This window comes from Taudactylus pleione, unplaced genomic scaffold (assembly GCF_031769625.1).
Source record: "Taudactylus pleione unplaced genomic scaffold, aTauple2 ptg000095l, whole genome shotgun sequence".
Lineage (NCBI taxonomy): Eukaryota > Metazoa > Chordata > Amphibia > Anura > Myobatrachidae > Taudactylus > Taudactylus pleione.
In genome coordinates this window covers 4,828,185-4,853,559 of record NW_028284497.1, presented here as the reverse complement: position 1 = coordinate 4,853,559, position 25,375 = coordinate 4,828,185, and the positions used below count along the sequence as shown (strand labels likewise).

The window sequence follows — 25,375 nt, the reverse complement described above, 5'->3', positions numbered from 1 at the left end:
GACATTTGAGGAACATCTATAGCATTCTGCAGATGATCATCTTTGGAGTCCAAAATTCATACAAATTATTAGCTCATGGTAAGGTACACTAAAGCTTGTCCCAGTTTCGAAAGAGGATTGCAGTTTTTATTAATTACTGTAGTTAGAAACTATCATAATGTCAATACCGTCATACAAAACACTAATGATGCACGCTAACTTCCATGTAAAGTACATTTATTTGCGTTATGAATACTTTCTCTACACTAAAATGTTCTATGAAATCAATGCAGACACATAATACTAAATATAAACAAAAATAGCAAGATTTATCTTTAATTACACAATTATAAACCTCGTTAAAGCTAGGTACATTATTCCTAATGTGTGGGTTTAGAATTTTGTATACATTTTAGATTGCATATATGATGAATCTGGACTTAAGTTAACAAATGAAAAGTAGGATTTACAAAATACAAAGTGTTGGTATAAATTATTACCAGAATCATGTTTAAAATATTGAAGCATTGAGCTAATCGCATCATGTTTGCTTTAGTTTATGTAGGCTTATTGAGACAAACCACAGAAGTTTGTCATTTTGTAAATATTGTCCAGAAATGTTTTGTCTGTACACTTGTTTGAAATTCCAAAACCAACAAAAATGCATTTACTGTATGCTGCCATGTCCCCTATATACAATGACTACTAGTACATAAGAACACAGCACAGTATTGAAGTTTATTTGTGGAACTATCCTAAATATCAGGATGTAGTTAGCGGACTGGCGGATGGGAGGCCACTGGTCTAAATCCCGACGGTGCAAGCCCGACACGGGATTTAAGATAGGCATCGAAATACCAACGCCTACCATAATCCCGATGACAGAATCTAGACAGGCACCATCCCGAATGAGGTAAGCTGTTAGCCACGGGGCAACCTTCATGCTGTATGTCTTTGGAATATGCTTTTTAAGTCTGCTACAGTACCTGACAGGATCTACAGATGCTGAGTAGGATAAACTATTGTTATATAATAGTTTCACAAAACAGACGTCCCTGCAGTGCAGAGCTGTCATTTTATTTCCCTGTTTTTATATTGAGTCATTTGGTGTTTCTCACACAAGAGCTCATTCAGACCCGCTCGCTAGATGCGTTTGCTCGCACCCAGCGTATGCAAATCCGGCACACACCCAGCAAGGCAGGCGATCGCACAGCAAGGCATAAGCACGCCCACTATGTCTTGGCGTGCGATCACTTTGTGTATGCAGGCACCCACCAACCTGTCTTAAGGCGCCCACTTGCGCACGTCATCTCCAGGAAGTGTCTGTAACCATCGGTACATCGGGTACCATCGGATGCAATCGCAGCGCTTGAGGTTGACTATACCCTGCCGCAAGCACTGCGATCACTTTAGAGTGAAATACAACAAGGTGACGTGCACAATGACGCTGCTTGTAATTATGCACGCCTCTGAAACGGCTTTAAGACGCTCAGGTACGCCTGCGTTCGCACCTCCATTCCCCCGTTTCTAGTGGCCTGCCCATGTTACCACCGACAAACAGCATCTCCTGTCACTCATTCAGATGGGCGGTCTATGTGCAGTGAGTGAATGCTTCCTGATCTTCCGCACTGGTTCACGCACACGCACTGCGATGCATGCGCAGAATGTGAACATCGGCCAGCTACGAGCGAACACTTCTTAGCGTCCGGGTCTGAATCAGGTCCTCAGTCCTCACGAACCACTAACCGTTCAAATTTTCCAGACCATGTAGCTGGGCCACAGGTGCACTCTTTCCTAATGGACACATTCAAAAGTTTCATAGGAAAACATGAACTCTTAGGGTTCCTGAGGACTGAATTTCACAAACTCTGCAGTAATCTTTAGAATATTTGATAGTGTAAATATTTATCTTCTGTATGTAACCTATTGACAGAACTATTATTTCTACGTGCTAATGTATTAATTTATGCAGACCATATTTCCAGGCAATACCTTAACACCAGGTGTTGCAAACTATTGCAACCATTGTATTTAATACACACAGAGGCCAATACTGCTGTTAGAAAACTATTTGGTAATAACCTACATGTGTATATGTTTTCTTGCAGCACGCCTATACATCTGTATGCAGTCTGCATGTGCTGGGACTGACCAGTGACCTGCATGTATGAAACGAGGCATGACATCAGATCGCCATCTTGACCCTTTAAGCAAATTCTGTAGACTGTGGATTTGTCCAATGTTATCAGCATGTGTGATATTTTTCGTTGCTGTTGAGCCAGAGCCATCACAAGACATTTTATCCAGAAATAAAAGTCTATACATAAGAAACAAAACATTGCCAGACTTTGTAAGACCTGGTTATGAATATGTCAAATACGGTGCTAATATTCTTTTTTACCTAAGGTGAGTTGATGTTAAATATTTCACAAATCAGTAATGAAATGGACAAATAAAAATACTAAAACATGTAATATAATATATAAGCCTGTGAAAATAAGAGCCTCTAATACAATGTGTCTAGCTAGAATAATGATTTCCATCTCCAGTCCTTAGAGCACCCTAACTAGAGCCGGCTCGAGACACGTTCCATTCATGTGGCCATGAATGGAACGTGCCTCGAGCCAGGGGAGGGAAGGGGCGGATGGTGAGGGAAGGGGCGACGGTGCAGCCCAGGACACATTGCCATCCTGATACGGGTCTGGGTACCAGGGGCGTATGTTCCTATTGGCCAAGTTGACACTCGCCAGGGGCGCTGGGGGGCGCCGGCACCACCTGGCAGTTCCACCCACGGCCAACAGTAGCGGAACACCCCTGACAGACCAAATTTTTTTCTTAGAGACGGAGACAACTGTCTCCATCTCTCCACAGGCCATCCACCATGATCAGAGCTGCCCGGCCAATGCCTGTTTAGCTGTCAGCACTTCCGCGTCATACCACCTGATGCAGAAGCGCTGACAGCTGAACAGGCAGCGCGCCTGTACTGCAGTTAAAGACCTTTTAGAAGGAGCATATAATTGTGGGAGAAGGCGGATCACGCCCACACAGCATCCCGGCACCTAGTAGGAGGTCCAAGCAGCAGAGCCCCACGCGTGTGTGTGTGTAAGTATGCTCTGTGTGTGTGTGTTTGTAAGTATGCCTTGTTAATGCTATGTGTGTTGTTTGTCATATATATATATATATATACACAGTCAGGTGCATAAATATTGGGACATTGACAGAATTTTCATATTTTGGCCTCTATTCACCACCACAATGGATTTGAAATGAAACAAACAAGATGTGCTTTAACTGCAGACTTTCAGATTTACTTTGAGGGTAATTACATCCAAATCAGGTGAACGGTGTAGGAATTACAACGGTTTCTAAATGTGCCTCCCACTTTTTAAGGGGCCAAAAGTAATGGGACTATCAACTCAAAAGCTATTTCATGGACAGGTGTGGGCCATTCCCTCGTTATTTCATTATCAATTAAGCAGGTAAAAGGTCTAGAGTTGATTGTAGGTGTGACATTTGCATTTGGAATCAGTTGCTGTCGACTCTCAATATGAGATCCAAAGAGCTGTCACTATCAGTGAAGCAAGCCATCATTAGGCTGAAAAATCAAAACAAACCCATCAGAGAGATAGCAAAAACATTAGGTGTGGCCAAATCAACTGTTTGGAACATTCTTAAAAAGAAAGAATGCACCGGAGAGCTCAGCAACACCAAAAGACCTGGAAGACCACAGAAAACAACTGTGGTGGATGACAGAAGAATTATTTCCCTGGTGAAGAAAAACCCCTTCACAACAGTTGGCCAAATCAAGAACACTCTCCAGGAGGTAGGTGTATATGTGTCAAAGTCAACAATCAAGAGAAGACTTCACAAGAGTGAATATAGAGGGTTCACCACAAGATGTAAACCATTGGTGAGCCTCAAAAACAGGAAGACCAGATTAGAGTTTGCCAAACAACATCTAAAAAAGCCATTACAGTTCTGGAACAACATCCTATGGACAGATGAGACAAAGATCAACTTGTACCAGAGTGATGGGAAGAGAGGAGTATGGAGAAGGAAAGGAACTGCTCATGATCCAAAACATACCACCTCATCAGTGAAGCATGGTGGTGGTAGTGTCATGGCGTGGGCATGTATGACTGCCAATGCAACTGGTTCCCTTGTATTTATTGATGATGTGACTGCTGACAAAAGCAGCAGAATGAATTCTGAAGTGTTTCGGGCAATATTATATGCTCATATTCAGTCAAATGCTTCAGAACTCATTGGACGGAGCTTCACAGTGCAGATGGACAATGACCTGAAGCATACTGCAAAAGCAACCAAAGAGTTTTTAAGGCTAAAAAGTGGAATGTTATGCAATGGCCAAGTCAATCCCTTGACCTGAATCCGATTGAGCATGCTTTTCGCTTGATGAAGACAAAACTGAAGGGAAAATGCCCCAGGAACAATCAGGAACTGAAGACATTTGCAGTATAGGCCTGGCAGAGCATCACCAGGGATGAAACCCAGCATCTGGTGATGTCTATGCGTTCCAGACTTAAGGCTGTAATTGCCTGCAAAGGACTTGCAACAAAGTATTAAAAAGTGAAAGTTAGATTTAGGATTGTTTAGTTTGTCCCATTACTTTTGACCCCTTAAAAAGTGGGAGGCACATATAGAAACCGTTGTAATTCCTACACCGTTCACCTGATTTGGATGTAAGTACCCTCAAATTAAAAGTCTGCAGTTAAATCACATCTTGTTTGTTTCATTTCAAAGCCATTGTGGTGGTGAATAGAGGCCAAAATATGAAAATTCTGTCAATATCCCAATATTTTTGCACCTGACTGTATATATATATAATGTGCTTTTCCTCCTTATTAATACTCGCCTGATTGTGGCAGCAGCAAGTCTGCAGGTTGTGAGAGGGAGAAGGTGTACAGGTTGTGTAGCCCAGTACGGGACTTAGCACGGCTTCTAGCATTTTTAGTTAATATACGGCACGGCTGACAGTATGTGTTATCTGTAACTAAGGGAAGATGCATTTCTATCTCCCAGCATTGTGATTTATAACCCATGCCAGACACACTGCAGGGCTCGGCAGCATCTGAAATTGAACAAGACCAGCCCTGTGAATGATAGTATTTAACTAAGCTAAGTCTGAATTAAAATCGGCTTCTGGCATTTTTTAGTTAAATACACGGTACGGTTGATAATATGTGTTATCTATAACTAAGGGAAGATAAACCCTCATCTCCCAGTGTTATTATTTATATCCCATGCCACACACACCAGAGGGTTTGGCAGTACCTAAAACTGAATAAGACGAGCCTGTGAATGATAGTATTTAACTATTTAACTAGTAATTGACACTCGTACAGCCATTACGGTGTCTGTTTACTAACTGCCAATTGGGTGGGGGGCGCCAGGCCCCTATTTTGCCACGGGTGCTCAGACCTTTAGATACACCCCTGCTGGGTACTGAAAAATCTAACCCCTACTCAGTGCATGTTTTCCATACTCTATGCTGGAACACAGGCATATTCTTTACTGACTGAGGCATTTTGAAAGATCCACAGGTGGTACAAATGATTTCACTTGTAATTCTGGGATGACAACTGGAAAACATGCACTGTCAGGGTTCTCTGAGAACTGGAGTTGTGAAACACTGAGTTAAGCCGCATATCCAGTAGACCAGTGGTTCCCAAACTTTTTTGAATCACGGCGCCCTAGAGTTTCAGCATTGATTTCACGGCACCCCTAAGCCAAAAATTTCTTATTGAGAAATTCTGAAAAACATTTAGTAAAGTGAAGTAGATTGTGCTTACCTGTCATCCTTAGGCTCCGTCATGTGGTGGGTGACAATTTTATTGCCGGTATCTATCCGATAAGTGGTGGAATGTACAGCATCGTGTATGCGATGCTTAGTATATCCCGCTTAATGTCTTTTAAAAAGAAAACAAGGTATAACTTGTAGGTACCGAATAAAAATATCAGTAATATGGATGTCGGAATGTGATGAACGTAAACATTGAAAAATGGTCCCAGCACAAGAGTGAGTGAACCCTCAGCAGCAAAGGGGTTAAAATGAGCAACTTAGGAGACATGAATTGTTGAACAAATCTGTGTAATTACAGGCCATCACAGCCTTATAGTGCCTCATTTTATTTATCCCTGGAAGTAAATGGACTATTATTCATCATCAATGTCAAACCATCATATGGCTCACATATTGCTGCTTCCGGTAAACAGGAGCCTTCAGCCCATCATATTCTAGGAACGGAATTTCAACAAACTGCACAACGATTAGAGTTACCCGGAAGGGTATCACCAGGCTGCTTTTCTCTCTTGCCTACCGAAAACCTGTCAACAAGCACACATTGTTTACTTGTCATCTCTATTTTCATCTTCAGCAGGTACAAGCTGGTAAGTGATCACAAAGCCTATTTATAAAATGTACATATGTAAATGTGATAACTGTCATTATTTAAGCAATAAATGTTATATATGATGTATGTGTACAGATGTTGTTATTTGCAGAGTAGTTAGGCAGACACCAGTGGATGACTCAAACGATGAATAGCCCAGTTACATAACCAGTGGTGTTGGTTTATTGAAAGATAGCAAGTACGTATAGCCGTACTCACTGTTATATACACACTGGTGATAGAGCGGAGCAGGCTTCATACAACTCATCAGCTGGTAAGTGTATGACACTTGCGGGTAGTAGTACAAGACACTGGAACAGCCTTTAATGCAGGCAATAGCCTGGTCTCTCATTAACTAAGAAGGAGACGTCCATCTCCCACTATGTCACTCCACACAGTGGCAAGATGGCGCTGTGCATGAGCAGTACTACCTATGGTGGCCATCTTGGTAGAGAAGTTGAAGCCTTCCCTGGAAGGATAGGAAAATAGAGTCACTTTCAACAATAAGGGTTGCTTATCCCTCTGGAGCCCTTGTTCTACTATACTGAGAATACTGCTACATCAAAAATGAAAATATATGGAAACATTCTGAGCTTCCGAGGCAATGGGTCGGGTATAAGAAACCTCACACTTGTATATGTATCTGAATGGGTGTAAGGAAGATGTGACACTATTATATAGTCATAGTACTGCTAAATTAGTACGATTGCTAAATTAGTTCAAATATCTATAAGATCACCCCAAAGCAGAGGAAATTGTTACTGGCTGAAAATATATTAGTTTGTGAAATTAATAAAACAATTACTGAAATATGTGGTCTACAAAAAAGGGGTAAAGCTGTTTAGAAAATATACTTCAATGAGTCAGAAGGTCCCAGGTATACAGGGTGTGAGAACTGCACAGGCGGATATCCCAGCTCTTTTTCAAGCCCTCGGGGCATTTGCTGTGGCCGCTGGTGTAAGTGCATGCATCCATTGGTTTCTTTAGCATGACCGTAAATAGGACACAGCAGAGGATAATAAAGCTTGCTTACATATATTATATAGATTATGTATACAGTACTTGTCAAAAGTCTGAGCACACGCCCTGAAATCGAAAAGAAGCTTGTTTATCGTACATTCTGCTACTTGTGTATGAATGGAGTATGATAAAAATAATAAAATATATTATTTCCGTACCGATGCAACCCGGAAAATCGATGGAAATGTGTAAAAAAATTAGTATACTATAATCAGCGCCGGATTAAGGTCTGTGGGGGCCCCAGGGCAACAAACATGTGGGGGCCCCTATTAAATGTGACAAACTGGGGGTATGCGCAATGGGGACCTTATGCAGAGCCCCCAGTAGTGTCAGTGCCCACAGAGGTAGTGCCCCGTATGCAGTGCACCCAGTAGTAGTGCCCCTTATGCAGTGCCCCCTATGCAATACTCCCATTAGTAGTGCCCCCTGTAGTAAGGCCCGCTGTATAAATTCCCCCAGTAGTAATACCCCTGTAGTTGTGCCCCAAATAGTAATGCCCCCCAATAGTAATTGGGCGTGTGCCCAATAGTAATGCCCCCTGGTATAAATCCCCCAGTAGTAATACCCATGTAGTTGTGCCCCAAATAGTAATGCCCCCCAATAGTAATTGGGCGTGTGCCCAATAGTAATTCCCTAGTAGTAATGCCCCCTTTATAAAACACCCAGTAGTAATACCCATGTAGTTGTGCCCCCAATAGTAATGCCCCCAGTAGTCATTCCCCCTTTAGTAGAGCCCTCTGTAGAAATGCCCCCAATACTAATGCTCCCTCTCTAGTAGAGCCCCCAATAGTAATGCCCCCAGTAGTAATGCCTCCCCCCTGAGTAATGCCCCCAGTAGTAATTCCCCCCCAGTAATGCCCCCAGTAGTAATGCCCCCCCAGTATTGCCCCCAGTAGTAATGCCTCCCTCCTCCCTGAGTAATGCCCCCTGTAGTAATACCCCCCGCCAGTAATGCCCCCAGTAGTAATGCCCCCCAGTAATACCCCCAGTAGTAATGCCTCCCCCCTCCCCGAGTAATGCCCCCTGTAGGCCGCTTGCAAAAAAATAAAGCTCATACTTACCTTAAGCTAAGCCCCGCATCTGCTGCAGTCCGCTCGGCTGCTCCTCTGCACTATGGCAGAGACGTCATGACGTCTCTGCCATAGTGCACTGTGTGAGCCGGAAGCTGGAGCTCACGTGAGCTCAAGCCTCCGACTCAGGCTGCCCCTGCAGGGAGGGAGCCGGGCGCCCGCTGGTTACAGTGGGCGCCTGGTAAATGGAGCCTCCCTCCAGCGCCGGGGTTAGGTTGGCCGGAGGAGGCGGAACTGGTTCCGTCTCCTGCGGTCCACTTTAATCCCGATGGGTGTGGGGGTCCTTAACGTGTGGGGGCCCAGGGACGATCACCCCTGTTGCCGCCCCGTTGATCTGGCCCTGACTATAATAATGGCCACAGTAATCGTGCCGCTTATATTCATAATAAATACATAATAAATGCCCATGGTGGCAGTGCCACTTATACACATAATAATGCTACACACATGCAGTACACACACACACCACCACATATACACATACACACACAGGACACACTACACACACTCCGGAAATAGAAGGGGAGTTGCGGAAAAGTCGTTCCCAGCCTGTGTCCGACAGGTGGCCAGGGGCTTTCAGGAATATGGCCTTAGTGCTAGGGTTGCTGTAAGAAAACCACTTCTACGTGCTACAAACATAGCAAAAAGGTATGCATTGGCTAAGAAGCATAAGGATTGGACTGAGGAACAGTGGAAGAGGGTGCTTTGGACCGACGAATCAAAATTTTTACTTTTTGGCTCGCATCGCCAGGCTTTTGTGTGTTGTCAGAATGAACACCAAAATACACAGGCGCCTGATCAGAATAAGGAAATGTCAAACTTATTACCATATCTGCGCTGCAGCTTCTTAATAGAGGTAATTGCCACAGCTCTTAGCAGTGAGAACCAAGAAAAAAGAATAATAATAAAAAGCGCTGCTGATTAGAGACCTTCTATAATGATAAATGCAGTTTTATATAACATACAAATGGCCATGTATAAAATACACATAATTAAAACACAAGACAAATTACAGAAATGACAATGTATAAGTGTAAATACTTCTAGAATAACAGTGAAGCTGATCCAACAGAGCGCCACTATCATCCACCAAAACAGGGCGCTCTGTTGGATCAGCTTCACTGTGAGTAATCATACCAAACAACTGTCAGTGAATATCATTACCTGGGCAATAATAAGATTCTTGCCAAATATCTCTGCCTACAAAGTGGGTGAATGAGAGCTGAGATTACGGGTACCTGGCTGAACATATAGATCCCACTAAGGGGGATGGGAAGAACCCTATCTCTCCATGAGCAATTTCTCAACTATTAAATGGATATAAAACATACGAGATCGTGTATTCACATATATCTATGACCAAGTCCTTCCAACCATTAAGGAACAAAAAGTACTGTTATACAATTGGTCCCTGACCCAACAAAATGGTATACAGTAATATATATTTGGAATCTTGAAGTGTCATTTTTTTTGGATAAAATCCAGAGGAACATCCAGTGGACTGTGGAGCTGTTTCATGTATATTATATTATTTTGTTTTTATATGTTCAATTCCACAACATAGCAACATATGTGGAGGTGTCGGCGGCTGGCTATATATTTTTTGGCTGCTTTATAACCACATGCTCAGATATTACCTGATATTCTAGAAGTATTTACACTTATACATTGTCATTTATGTAATTTGTCTTGTGTTTTAATTATGTGTATTTTATACATGGCTATTTGTATGTTATATTAAACTGCATTTATCATTATAGAAGGTCTCCTATCAGCAGTGCTTTTTATTATTATTCTTTTTTACTTTGTCGTCCAGGTGAGCGCTTTCTCCCAGACTGTGTAGTGCCAACAGTTAAGCACGGAGAAGGGAATGTGATGGTTTGGGGATGTTTCGCGGGCAACCAAGTTTGTGACTTAGGGCCTGATTCAGAGTTGTGAATAGAGAGAGATCTCTCTCTCAACTGATCATCTTGGTGAAACCATGCTGCACTGCAGGGGGGGCAGATTTAAAATGTGCAGAGAGATTTTGATTTGGAAGGGAGGTGTCCAAATTGACATCTAAAATGCAGTGTAATAATAAAACTGTGCAGTATTTGTGAGCTACATGCAAAAGCAGCCAGTATTTACACTACATGCAAAACAATTTATGTTTTTACACCCCTTGCATTGCAACATCGCGCCAACTGTGAATAAGGCCCTTAGTCAGAATCAATGGAATAATGGATCAAAATGTGTACCACAACCTATTAGTGCATCATGTGATTCCCTCACTTGTGGGTCAGAACTTCATTTTCCAACAAGATAACTATCCAAAACATACGTCCAAGTTGTGTACTAATTATTTACAAAAGAAAGAAGACGCTTAAGTCGTAACAAAAATGGAGTGGCCACATCAATCACCAGATGTTTCGCCCTCGAGCTTTTGTGGCAAAAACTAGACAGGGAAGTCCGAAAACAGATGCCTACCAACACTGAGGGTCTCTGGGAGGCTCTTCAAAGCTGCTGGAGTCGAATGGATCACCAAAAGCTGGAAAAATTAGTAAATAGGATGCCAAGGATAGGCAAAGCGCTTATCAAAGCTAAAGGTCGTCACTTCAATAAAAGCAGACTACCTAAAACTACCTAAATAAACTTGCCTAAAAGTCAAAACAAGTTGTTTTTTTTGTTTCCTTATTGTTCAAACAATTGTTTATTTTGTAAACAAAGCCAATAAAACAGGTTTTATTTCATTACTGTGCAGTTAAATTGAAAATTCCTTAAAATATACTGGTTTGCTCAGATTTTTGACAAGTACTGTAGATAATATACTTTTATTGCAACTGCAGCTAAGCTTTTATATATTATATTATATATAGCTCGATTGATATGTAATAACAGGTAGGCAGGCTGACTTACTTAATTGGCTGGTCTTGGGAGGATAGCAGGTCAGTTCCGGCTCTTATGCTCATGTGCTGTGCTGTATGTGTGCAGGCCAGGCAACGGAGAGGGGACGGGCCGTGGACGAGCTGTAGGGACTCCACAATGGTTTATGGGAGGAGCTGCCCAATCGGAGCTGAGCTCCTATCCCGGCAGCCCGACCAGCATTAGTGGAGAAGGGTGTCAGCCCGAAAAGGGAACAAAAGGGACCGGCCCAGCATGAACCGGACCGGAATCCTGACGTCCCGGTGCTGGTCACTTAATTCCCAGCACATCGCAGGGACGGGATCCTTTCGGAGACCCGTGTCCCTGTATGTGCTTTTTCATACATTCCGGTGCTATGATCGCATCCTGGATGGGCACTAATATCGTGCTCAGATCGCATTGTAAATGAGATTATTAATAAATGGGCTCCTACATAGTTCATGTTTACCCAGAAAGCTTTTGCCTACTACTGCCTCAAGTGGTCAAAATTAATATAATGAATGTTTTTAACTTTGTGAAACTGACACTAAATTGTGCTCTCATTCCTTTTGTTTTTACTTCCCAAAATACTGTTTTAGTGATATTTTCCCATTGTCTAATGATTGTCTAATGATTGAAAAACATTTACTCATACTAGCTTTCTGCAGCAAAGCCTCATCACAGAGCTGCAACATTATTGCAACACAGTAATACCCCTTTTCCACCCAAAATCCGGGTCTGACCCCGAGTTGGAACAGGGTTCCTATCCGGATCAGACCCGGAAGTTAGCCGGAGCCGACTCGGGATATTCCCGAGTCGGCGCCGCTCACACCGCAGTCGGGTCTGCATAGACCCGGCTTTTCCGGCATGAAAGTGGACGCTTGGAGATGACGTCATCTCCAAGTACCACTGAAGCCGGACCAATCGGCCGGCTTGCGGCGCACTGCAGGTCATCAAGACACGGAGTGCGCCGTACACACAGCATGGTTTCAAGGGCTACGCCCATGTTAAACCCTGCTATTTACCTGGGTTGGATTGCCGGGTCACTCGACCCGGTGATCCAACCCTCACCCCTTTTACACCAAGGAGCTGCCCGGGTTAACCCTGCAATAACCCGGGTTTTAGCTCCGGTGTAAAAGGGGTATAAGACAGTGACAGGGGAATTCAATTATGACGATGTCTGGTCACGATAAGGGCTGCCGAGAGCTGAACAGGGCCCAGTTAATGGGGGTGTGGCCAAATCCAGGAGGCATGGCCATGTCCCCTTAGAAAATAAAATAGCAAACAGTACTATGTACAGAACTGCACGCTGCAAAGCAGGGCATTTGTCCCACTCAGCAGCTGACCCAGACTGCCTCTAACAAACCCTGGCCCATGTAATCAGCCTCCCTCATCTCTGCACCAATGAGCACACAAAAAATAATGGTATAAGTGACTAATTGACTGAATAACACACATAGCTACTGATAAACTCACTCAGACGATTCGGGATCACTTAATTAATGAATCATGGGACAAGGATGACTGCTGCAGATAACTGGGTATATTAACTTAGCATTATGAAGGGAGAATATTAAGCGGAATAACATTACTAATATGTGAAAGTGAAATTATTAACAAATCTTGTCCTAAGCTTCAGGGCCGTCTCTTCCATTGGGCTTTTTGGGCAGCTGCCCGCCAGCCCCTATGCAGCCGCCGCCATTTGTTAAATGTTTTGTTTTTTAAATCATTGTCGTTCGATCCGCCAGACCCACAAAGCTCCCTCCCCCCCGACCTTCCGGGAGCACTTACTTGGCTATGACAGCTGCACCCTCCCAACCCGCGCTCCACCTCCCCTGCCCGCTTCCTCAAATCAAATAGCTCTCTGCAGATGACGCGCAGCCTGTGCGGCGCAGGTGACATGATTATGTCACGCCGTGTATGAGTGGAGGAGCCGGAGCTGCGCGCAATCAACAGAACGCCGAATCTTCTCAGTGAGTGATTTATGCAGAAAGAACTTTGTTATGCGGGGAAATTATTTAGTTTGATCGACTGAGTTCTTGTTCCGGGGGTCGGGTGTTATGTGTATACTGTGTGTGTATAAGTTATGTGTATACTGTGTGTATATGTTATGTGTATACTGCGTGTATGTTATGTGTATACTGTGTGTATGTTATCTCTATACTGTCTGGTTGTTATGTGTATACTGTGTGTGTATGTTATGTGTATATGTTATGTGTATACTGTGTGTATATGTTATGTGTATACTGCGTGTATGTTATGTGTATACTGTGTGTATGTTATCTCTATACTGTCTGGTTGTTATGTGTATACTGTGTGTGTATGTTATGTGTATATGTTATGTGTATGTTACGTGTATACTGTGTGTGTATGTTATGTGTATATGTTATGTGTATACTGTGTGTGTATGTTATGTGTATACTGTGTGTGTATATGTTATGTGTATACTGTGTGTATGTTATGTGTATACTGTGTGTATGTGTTATGTTTATACTGCGTGTATGTTATGTGTATACTGTGTGTATGTTATCTCTATACTGTCTGGTTGTTATGTGTATACTGTGTGTGTATGTTATGTGTATATGTTATGTGTATACTGTGTGTAAGTTATGTGTATACTGTGTGTATATGTTATGTGTATACTGCGTGTATGTTATGTGTATACTGTGTGTATGTTATCTCTATACTGTCTGGTTGTTATGTGTATACTGTGTGTGTATGTTATGTGTATATGTTATGTGTATGTTACGTGTATACTGTGTGTGTATGTTATGTGTATATGTTATGTGTATACTGTGTGTGTATGTTATGTGTATACTGTGTGTGTATATGTTATGTGTATACTGTGTGTATGTTATGTGTATACTGTGTGTATATGTTATGTGTATACTGCGTGTATGTTATGTGTATACTGTGTGTATGTTATCTCTATACTGTCTGGTTGTTATGTGTATACTGTGTGTGTATGTTATGTGTATATGTTATGTGTATGTTATAGGGGTGAGCGGGTTCGGATTTCTGAAATCCGAACCCCCCCGATCCGAGTCCGATCCGAGTCAGGCTCGACTTTTCCCGCCTGACTCGGATCTGAAATCGAGGCAAAACGTCATCATCCCGCCTTCCGAGTCTCGCGGGTTTTGGATCCTATATAAGGTACCCGCGTCGGCGCCATTTTCTCACTCGGCTGTGGACAGTGAAGAGGGAGGGTGGGAGTTAGGGCTGTGTAGTGTAGTGTAGTGTAGTGCTGCTGTTGTCCACTACTTCAAAGTCCATAGGGGCTGGCTGTGTTGTGCTGTGCTGCTGTTGTTAATAGGGGCTGTGTCCACTACTTCAAAGTCCATAGGGGCTGGCTGGACTGTGTTGTGCAGTCAGTTCTCCATAGGGGCTGTGTCCACTCCAAAGTCCTGTGCAGTGTCCCAGTCCTAAAGGGGTGCTGTAGTGTTGTCCAGGGGGTGCTCTGTCCATCAGGGGTGCTCCCCCCAAGTGCTAAAAAAATAATATTTTTTTTGTGTTTGTGAATTGTGTGCGCAGTAGCCGCACGTGCATCAACAAAGTAGTGCCAAGCGTGCGCCTGTGTCATAAGTAAAGGGCCGGCTGGCTTGACCGTTAAAGGGTGCTGTAACCCCCAAAGTACACTCCAGTCCAAACCAAAAAAAAAATTATTTTCTGTGTTTGTGAATTGTGTGCGCAGTAGCCGCACGTGCATCAACAAAGTAGTGCCAAGCGTGCGCCTGTGTCATAAGTAAAGGGCCGGCTGGCTTGACCGTTAAAGGGTGCTGTAACCCCCAAAGTACACTCCAGTCCAAACCAAAAAAAAAATTATTTTCTGTGTTTGTGAATTGTGTGCACTGTGGCTGCACGTGCATCAACAAAGGAGCAGCGCCAAGCGTGCGCCTGTGTCCCATAAGTAAAGAGCCGGCTGGCTCATTTCTTAAAGGTTGGTGTAACCCACAAAGTGCACTACTCTCCAGCAAAAATAAAAAAATATTTTCTGTGTTTGTGTGCGCTTTAGCCGCACGTATATATCAATATAACATAAATGGAGGACCAAACTTTTTCCGATAAAAATAAAATAGGGAAAGATCAAGAACCACTTCCTCCTAGTGCTGTTGCTGCTGCTGGGAGTTGTTCATCATCCCAGAGAGGAAGTAGGAACATCACTACTTTTACTAAACAATTGACCCTCCAACAGTCCCTAGCAAGGAGGATGAAGTACGACAGCAGTCATCCTGAAGCAAAACGTATAACTGAGGCCTTGACTGCTATGTTGGTGTTAGACGTGCGTCCGGTATCCGCCATTAGTGCAATGGGATTTAGACAATTGATGGAGGTAGTGTGTCCCCGGTTCCAAATCCCGTCTAGATTCCACCTGCATCCTCAAAGCAGCAGCGACAAGCATGCGTCTGTCTGTTAAAGGGTGGTGACACCCTCAAAGTGTGCTACACAAACAATAAAAATATTGTTCTTTTTTTTTCTGTCTTTGTGAAATGTGTGGGCTGTAGCCGCACCTGCACCCTTAAAGCAGCAGCGACAAGCGTGCGTCTGTCTGTTAAAGGGTGGTGACACCCTCAAAGTGTGCTACACAAACAATAAAAATATTGTTCTTTTTTTTTCTGTCTTTGTGAAATGTGTGGGTTGTAGCCGCACCTGCATCCTTAAAGCAGCAGTGACAAGCGTGCGTCTGTCTGTTAAAGGGTGGTGACACCCTCAAAGTGTGCTACACAAACAATAAAAATATTGTTCTTTTTTTTTCTGTCTTTGTGAAATGTGTGGGCTGTAGCCGCACCTGCATCCTTAAAGCAGCAGCGACAAGCGTGCATCTGTCTGTTAAAGGGTGGTGACATCCTCAGAGTGTGCTACACAAACAATAAAAATATTGTTCTTTTTTTTCTGTCTTTGTGAAATGTGTGGGCTGTAGCCGCACCTGCATCCTTAAAGCAGCAGCGACAAGCGTGCATCTGTCTGTTAAAGGGTGGTGACACCCTCAAAGTGTGCTACACAAACAATAAAAATATTGTTCTTTTTTTTTCTGTCTTTGTGAAATGTGTGGGCTGTAGCCGCACCTGCATCCTTAAAGCAGCAGCGACAAGCGTGCATCTGTCTGTTAAAGGGTGGTGACACCCTCAGAGTGTGCTACACAAACAATAAAAATATTGTTCTTTTTTTTTCTGTCTTTGTGAAATGTGTGGGCTGTAGCCGCACCTGCATCCTTAAAGCAGCAGCGACAAGCGTGCATCTGTCTGTTAAAGGCTGGTGACACCCTCAGAGTGTGCTACACAAACAATAAAAATATTGTTCTTTTTTTTCTGTCTTTGTGAAATGTGTGGGCTGTAGCCGCACCTGCATCCTTAAAGCAGCAGCGACAAGCGTGCGTCTGTCTGTTAAAGGGTGGTGACACCCTCAAAGTGTGCTACACAAACAATAAAAATATTGTTCTTTTTTTTTCTGTCTTTGTGAATTGTGTGGGCTGTAGCCGCACTTGCATCCTCAAAGCAGCAGCGACAAGCGTGCGTCTGTCTGTTAAAGGGTGGTGACACCCTCAAAGTGTGCTACACAAACAATAAAAATATTCTTCTTTTTTCTGTCTTTGTGAATTGTGTGGGCTGTAGCCGCACTTGCATCCTCAAAGCAGCAGCGACAAGCGTGCGTCTGTCTGTTAAAGGGTGGTGACACCCTCAAAGTGTGCTACACAAACAATAAAAATATTCTTCTTTTTTCTGTCTTTGTGAATTGTGTGGGCTGTAGCCGCACTTGTATCCTCAAAGCAGCAGTGACAAGCGTGCGTCTGTCTGTTAAAGGGTGGTCTAACCCTCAAAGTGCTCCAAAAAATAAAAAACTATTTTTTTTATGTGTTTGTGACTTGTGTGCGATGTAGCCGCACGTGCATCAACATAGTAGCAGCGCCAAGCGTGCACCTGTGTCATAAGTCAAGGGCTGGTTTGGACATCTGGTCCGGACTGAAGGACGTGCCAACAATTTCTGACAAGTCTACTGTCACTGCATATGATACTGTCCTCAAAGCAGCAGCGACAAGCGTGCGTCTGTCTGTTAAAGGGTGGTGACACCCTCAAAGTGTGCTACACAAACAATAAAAATATTGTTCTTTTTTTTCTGTCTTTGTGAATTGTGTGGGCTGTAGCCACACTTGCATCCTCAAAGCAGCAGCGACAAGCGTGCGTCTGTCTGTTAAAGGGTGGTGTAACTCTCAAAGTGCTCCAAAAAATAAAAAACTATTTTTTTAATGTGTTTGTGACTTGTGTGCGATGTAGCCGCACTTGCATCTTCAAAGCAGCAGCGACAAGCGTGCGTCTGTCTGTTAAAGGGCGGTGACACCCTCAAAGTGTGCTACACAAACAATAAAAATATTCTTCTTCTTTTTTCTGTCTTTGTGAATTGTGTGGGCTGTAGCCGCACTTGCATCCTCAAAGCAGCAGCGACAAGCGTGCGTCTGTCTGTTAAAGGGTGGTGTAACCCTCAAAGTGCGCTCCACAAACAATAAAAATATTCTTTTTTTTTTCTGTCTTTGTGAATTGTGTGGGCTGTAGCCGCACTTGCATCCTCAAAGCAGCAGCGACAAGCGTGCGTCTGTCTGTTAAAGGATTACATCGGTAACAGCATCCAAGTAGGCATGTCATACAGTCCGTACCTGTACTGGCAGGAAAAAGAAGCAATTTGGAGGTCCCTGTACAAACTGGCTCTATTTTACCTGAGTTGCCCCCCCTCCAGTGTGTACTCCGAAAGAGTGTTTAGTGCAGCCGGGAACCTTGTCAGCGAAAGGCGTAGGAGGTTGCTTCCACAAAATGTGGAGAAGATGATGTTCATAAAATGAATTATCAACTCTTCCAGGGAGACGAGCCTCCAGAACGTACAGAGGGACCTGTGGTTCCAGCGGGGATGAATTAATACTCTGTGAGGATGAGGATGTACACACTGAAGAGGGTGAGGAATCGGTGGATGAGGAGGATGAGGATGACATCTTGCCTCCGTAGAGCCAGTTTGTGCAGGGACAGATTAATTGCCAGCTTGTTTTGTGGGGGCCCAAACGAACCAATCATTTCAGCCACAGTTATGTGGCAGACCCTGGCGCTGAAATGATTGGTTTGTTAAAGTGTGCATGTCCTGTTTATACAACATAAGGGTGGGTGGGAGGGCCCAAGGACAATTCCATCTTGCACCTCTTTTTTTTCTTTGCATTATGTACAGTTTGGGGCCTAGTTTTTCAAACTGCCATCCTGTCTGCCACTGCAGTTTCACGCCTAGATGGGTCACGTGTTTGTGCTGCCCACTCGTGTCGCTTAGCATAGTCATCCAGCTACCTCGGTGCAACCTTTTGGACATAAAAACACTATTGTGAGGTGTGAGGTGTTCAGAATAGACTGGAAATGAGTGGAAATTAAGGTTATTGAGGTTAATAATAGCATAGGAGCAGAAAAACCTACAAATTCTGTGATTTTAGCTGTTTTTATGCTTTTTTTCAAAAAAATACAGATCCAAAACACAAAACCCAGAACCCAAAACACGGAAGGGTGGTTTTGGCAAAACCAATCCAGATCCAAAACACGAAGAAAGATCCAGATCCAAAACCAAAACACAAAACACGAAAAGTGGCCGGTGCACACCCCTAGTATGTTATGTGTATACTGTGTGTGTATGTTATGTGTATATGTTCTGTGTATACTGTGTGTGTATGTTATGTGTATACTGTGTGTGTATATGTTATGTGTATACTGTGTGTATGTTATGTGTATACTGCGTGTATGTGTTATGTTTATACTGCGTGTATGTGTTATGTGTATACTGTGTGTATGTTAGGTGTATACTTTGTGTATATGTTATGTGTATACTGTGTGTCTATACTGTGTGTGTGTGTTCTGTGTATACTGTGTGTGTGTGTGTGTTTTCAGCCTGTCCCTGAATGAGAGCAGAGGGGGCACTGCTCAAAACTAATATCAGTAAACGGACAGTCGAGATTTAAAAAAGAGATGGGGTTGGGGGTATGGTACTGCATAGCATATGGGGGATGATTCAGAGATGGACGCAGTTACAGTAGCGTCTGCGACTTTTGTCACAGCTGCTACTGCGTCTTTATTTTAATGCCGTGGCCATTGGGCAATCTATTGATACACCCACCAGCAGCAACGTGAATCCGCCGATATGCGTACAATAATGCACTATCAGCGGACCAACGGCATCACCAACAGATATTGCACCTGCCTATGACAGGTGCAGAATATCCGAGGGGATGGCAGGGAACGGCGGTCACTTCCCAGGATACTGCAGTGAGTGAGAGAGGGTACTCATCACAGCGCACCTATTACACCTGTCAGGGAGAATTTTGCAGTATGCAGCAGCAGTCCTAGCCCAATCTCCAGCCAGCCCACACCTCTCCCCAACACCCACGGTTCCACCAGCCATCCCCCCTGAGGGGGGCCCTGTCTATTTTGTCAGTGCCGGGCCCCACAATTTCTGATGGCAGCCCTGCTGAGGAGTCAGGAGACTCCTCTGCCAGGCGAGCCACTGTCTCCCGACCCGGCAGGTAAGAGCCTGTTTTCCACGACAGGGTCTGACTGGGCATTTATTATACTTTACGTCCTTCAATACGGCTTGGGAATGGATGTTACATGATCTCCTACAAGAAGCTCTCTTCTGTACTATATGGTGGCTGTGTCATATTATTGTTCTGGGCAGCATATACACAGTACTGTAGGTACTAGTACTGCGCATAATTATTGTGTCATACTGAATATTATATATCTCCTATTACTATATACTGAGTGTATGAGAGCTGCTCTTACAGTGCATTGAGGAGACCCTCACACATTACTGTGCATTATTTTGACTGCAACTCCACTCCTCTGGTTATTTCATACTGTACGGTTTGCCAATTATTTTAATTTTTTATATATATATATATATTTAAACTGATTTTGTTGAAAGTACTTCTAACTCTGAAGGTGTAATTTTGTTGACCATTTACATTTTGTTCCCGTGAACAGGTGGGTAGGGGCCCCAGAGCATTGCTTTGCCCAGGGCCCTCATTGCTGTTAAGACAGCCCTGCTAAGCTTACCTCCATGGACCATGGATAGAGTTATTGAAATGAGCAATACATGCACATGATATAGTAATTTACAAAAAATACAACAAAGAAGAACATTACTTCCCTGAGCATTGAGACTTGCTCTAAAGGTTTACATTTTTGGGGGTAAACCAAACAATAGGAAAAGTTATTATCAGTAAAACTGATTGAAACTCTAAAGCAGTGAAATTGGTCTAATTCTGAAAAAGATGATAGTTTGTACCGCGCTCTCCCTTTTTATTGTGTGTAATAAAGAGTGATCTTATGCTGTATAGTGCTGCCGGCAAGAAGTTTTGTCTCTTTCCAAAGACACAGGAATTTGTTATGGAAAAAAGTCATGATTATGCTGGCGCAAATATATAGAAATTATGCTTCTATGTGAATGTGGATTACATTCCACTGTGCCACTGGTTGTGTGACTAATGGATATACTAGGAGGTATTTAAAAAGAAGGGAATAATTAGGGTATATTGATTGTATTTATTCTAGTGTGATAAAACATATAAATTAAAAATCACATCGTCAGTAATAAGACAATCATGCGGTTTTGAAGTTTTGTTAGTGTGAGCCTGCGCTGTATTGAAGAGATACACTGACGCTCCGGCTCTTACCTGAATCCAGTTAAGGCGGCCGCCTGTTGTTATGGATGCCTCCGGCGTGTGAGTAAATGTGATGTGAGCAGGGACTGAGGATGCCGCGGCTGTTCAGGTAATGGTGCATACACATGGTCAGATTTTTCCTTCAGATCTGAATGATAACGATTTCAAAATCGTTCAGTCGTTAATATCTGAAGGAAAATCTGACATCGTTCATCTGATACAGATCTGTCAGATGAACGATTTGAACGATGCGCGTTCCCGATGGTCAGAAAACGATATCTGACATCTGATGTGTTTGCAGTCAGACTTGGACGATTTCCATTCATTTTAATGCAGTCAAAAATCGTTCAATCGTTCAAATCTTTGGTAAAAATCGTTCAAATCGTTCATCTGACAGATCTGACAAATCTGACCGTGTGTATGCACCATAAGCTTCTCCAAGAGGTGGGTGTTGTAAATCTTCTGAACTGCAGTCAGTCTATGTGACGCCCAGCGTCCCCGTAACTCGGCTGAGCTCCAAGCCGGACAGGTCTCCTGGGGCGAGTTTGTATAGTACTGTAAGAGCCGGAGCGTCAGTGTATCTCTTCAATACAGCGCAGGCTCACACTAACAAAACTTCAAAACCGCATGATTGTCTTATTACTGACGAGAAGAGTCCCTATTTTTAGGACATTTAAAAATATTGTACTTTACGGCACAGGCAATAAGTGAACTTTAAAATCATTGCACTTCACACTACAGGAAATAAGTGAACCTTTTTTTCATGAACCAAATACAAACCTGCAATTTTTATTTTGCTTTTATTCATCTTGATTTATGTCATACAGAATATATAACAGTTTCATGTCAATTTTTTATGTCAATCATATGTGATTTTTAATTTATATGACTTATCACACTAGAATAAATACAATCAATATACCCTATTTATTCCCTTCTTTTCAAATACCTCCTAATATATCCATTAGTCACACAACGAATGGCACAGTGGAATGTAATCCACATTCACATAGAAGCATAATTTGTATATATTTGCGCCAGCATAATCATAACTTTTTTCCAGTAAAAATGGTCTGTCTATGAAGAGCTATATTCTGTGGGGAATCGGTGTGATATCTCGACAGTTGGGATGCCAGCTGTCAATAGACTGACAGCGGCATCCCGATACTTACAATCCCGACAGGAGAACGGTAAGTAGTGTTCCCCTGTCGTATTCACCCCCTAACCTTAACCCTCATTTCCTGCACCCTAACACTAACCCTCCCCACCCCGCATCCTAACCCCGCAGTAAGTGCCTAAACCTAACCATCCCCCCCTTGTACCTAACCCTCCCCAATAGTGCCTAACCTCCTCCCGGTGGTGCCTAACCCTAACCCCCCCTGTCTGGAGCCTAACCCTAATCTTCCCCCTCCTGCAGACTATCCCTAACTCCCCCCGGGGTGCCTAAACCTAACCCCCACCCCCCACCCCGCAGCTAACACCTACCTGACCCCGCTATACCTACGATCTAGATGTCAGCTGTCGGGATTCTGGAGTCGGTATCTCCAGCCATGTCGGGATTCCCGCATCAGTCTCCTAACGCTGATCTGGATTCTGGCAGCTGGCCGTAGGTATATTAACCGCATCCCCTCAGGGGTGTATCAGTGCTTTTACAGCAGAATTCATCTTGTAATAGAACAAAACACAGATAATTACATATTTTTACCCAACTAACTTTGTTTAAAGTCCAAGGGCCAAATGTAATAGTGTGAGAGTTTAGAACATGTGAGAGTTTACTGTTAAACTCTCATATTATCTAAACTCTCACCCTATTACATTTGGCCCCAAGTATCTGACTGCATTTTTATACATTTTAATAGATACTTTTTTAGGTTAGCAGAATGGCATTTAGGTGTACATTGGTTTTGTTACTTCATTTTACATCACCCAGAATTCTTTCAATGTATATTACTTCAGATTTTCACTAGACCAATGTATTCTAAAAGTCTATTTATTAGCCGAAAATAACATACATAACAACATATATGATATACATTGTAAAATCAAAATAAAAAATCTTTATAACCATTAACAATTATTATTTTGAATGACCATCTATATATTTGTTATGTATATTATTTTCAGCTCAGGCGCTGAGTTGATTATTTATTCAGATTTTCTTATGCCTGATTCTTAGTAATCCATCTGTAACCCATCCGTTCCATATATTGTCCAACAGACAGCTGCATTTGCCAGAGAAGCACGTCAGCCGAATTGGAAAAGTAAAGAGGCAGAAAAAGTTCAACACGCAATGCTACCTTCATTTGTTATTCTCTCGCTAACTGCTTTGGGCATCAGCACTGTGATTGGATTTTGTACTAATTCATTTATCATTGCTGTAAATGGAATGGACAGAGCTAAAGGGAGAAATATTAACCCACGAGAACTGATCCTATTTACACTAGGACTTTTTAATATTGCTTACCAATTCAGCATGGCTGCCAATGACTCTGTATTATACCTTTGGAGTGACCTGTATTTCTCAGACAATGTTTATACCATCTTCTCCATTCTTCTGCTCTTCACAATCTTCTCCAGCTTCTGGTTTACATTCTGCCTCTGTGGGTTCTACTATATAATGCTTGTTACTTTTGATCAAAAGTTCTTTATGCGTCTCAAGCAAAGCATCTCAGAGGTTGTACCCTGGATGCTGTTATCCTCGGTGTTGCTGTCAATCATTATCAGTGTCCCGGTTGCATGGAACATTAAAAAAGAGGACGACCTTGGTCAATTAGATGGGAATGTTACTTACAACTCCACAATACAATACAGCACACCACATATGAGTCTGCAATACCTGCTGGTCACCAGTATAATTGGCTGCTGCATTCCTCTTATTTTGGTTGCTATTGCTAATGTTCTTATTGTAAAGTCTCTCTGTGTCCATGCAAATCACCTTGGGAAAAGCACGGGAGGAATGAGTGTACAAAGTGTGGAAGCGAGTGTATCTGCTGCCCACACTGTCACCTCCCTACTTCTCCTATACATCAGTTTTTATGTCTCACAGATATTACTGATCATGGCTGTCTTTGATGTTGATAGTCTATGGTTTTCTGTCTGTTTGGTTGTTATATATGCCTACTCCCCAGTACAGTCAATCATTTTGATTCTTGGAAGTCCAAAATTGAAAAGTACCTTAGTAAGGTTTTTAGGCTCTTATATATGTAGAACAATCAATCCTCCAAGTGAGAAAGTAAGAGTAATAAGCTGACAAACTACTTGTATGTTCAGGTATTCAATTGAATATTTATAATTAACTGTCTACAAACACAAAAACAGCATGGGGAACCAAATATGGGTAGATGTAAGATTGTGTTTTTTAAAAGTTATGTGAAAATAAAATTCAGGCATGAGAATGCACAGAATTAGCTGTGTTAAGCAGCTTCTCCAGTGCTAAGTGCCGGGCGCATTGCAGTTATGGCCTGCCCGGCACATGTTAACCTAAATTCCCATGTAAGAATTTAATCGCCCTCAGGAAATGCAAGGTCAAATGGTCTTTCCACCACACTCACTCTGGCTGTGACATATTTTCGGCAACTCCCAGTTCATCGTGGCTCACCCCTTCGCTATTTCCCAAGCAGTGTGTGTGCCATTGGCAGGGAAAGGTGCCGTAGAAAAATGTTGTATTAAAATGTAATAAACTTGTGAAATATTGACTAGTGTTGATAAAGAGATAATAAAAACATTATACTTATTATTATAAATGTATGTTTATTTGTATTCCAAGTACAGTAGCAATATATTGGGAATTGGTATGATTTACCCGACACCAGCACCCCGGCAGCAGTGGAAATCCTGATCGTCCTCGGGTATTAGCTAACCTAATTCTACCCCCTAACCCTCCCTTAGTGGTGCCTAACCCTATCCTCTCCCCCCCAGTACCTAACCCTAATCCCCCCTCTAAGTGCATAAACCTAACCCTCCCTTTCCCGCTGCCTAAACCGGGCGTCAGGCTCAGGCATATGTCTAATGACAGGCGTTGGCATATCGAAGCCTGTCTTTAGACCCTTGCCAGGATATGACAGTCGGGAAGCTTGCTGTCGGGATTCGGTCCGCCGTCTCCCCGTCTGCATACCATATATTGTATTGTATATGATCTTATTTACTTTATCATGATTCATTACTAATGTTCATGATGGGCTTTATTATTTGCAAATTTTATTTTTAGCCAAACATTTGTCTGACAGTAAATCTCAACATCATTCACATGGACCTTCAAGTAAGCCTGGGTAAACACTTGAACGACTGGCAATTTTGCCGATGGTCGGGTCGATTTACCATTGCCCCGAACCATGCAAGAT

At 42.8% G+C, this 25,375-nt stretch overlaps 1 protein-coding gene across 1 annotated transcript; it reads left to right on the top strand.

Moving 5' to 3' along the window:
* Window positions 1-24,741, top strand: LOC148526518 (taste receptor type 2 member 40-like). The gene is made up of 4 exons (XM_088470206.1): window positions 1-78; window positions 2,088-2,385; window positions 6,099-6,387; window positions 23,254-24,741. The coding sequence occupies exons 2-4, from the start codon at window positions 2,147-2,149 to the stop codon at window positions 24,283-24,285; spliced, it is 1,560 nt and encodes a 519-aa protein (XP_088326332.1). The 5' UTR covers window positions 1-78; window positions 2,088-2,146; the 3' UTR covers window positions 24,286-24,741.
* Window positions 24,742-25,375: the final 634 nt, after the last annotated feature.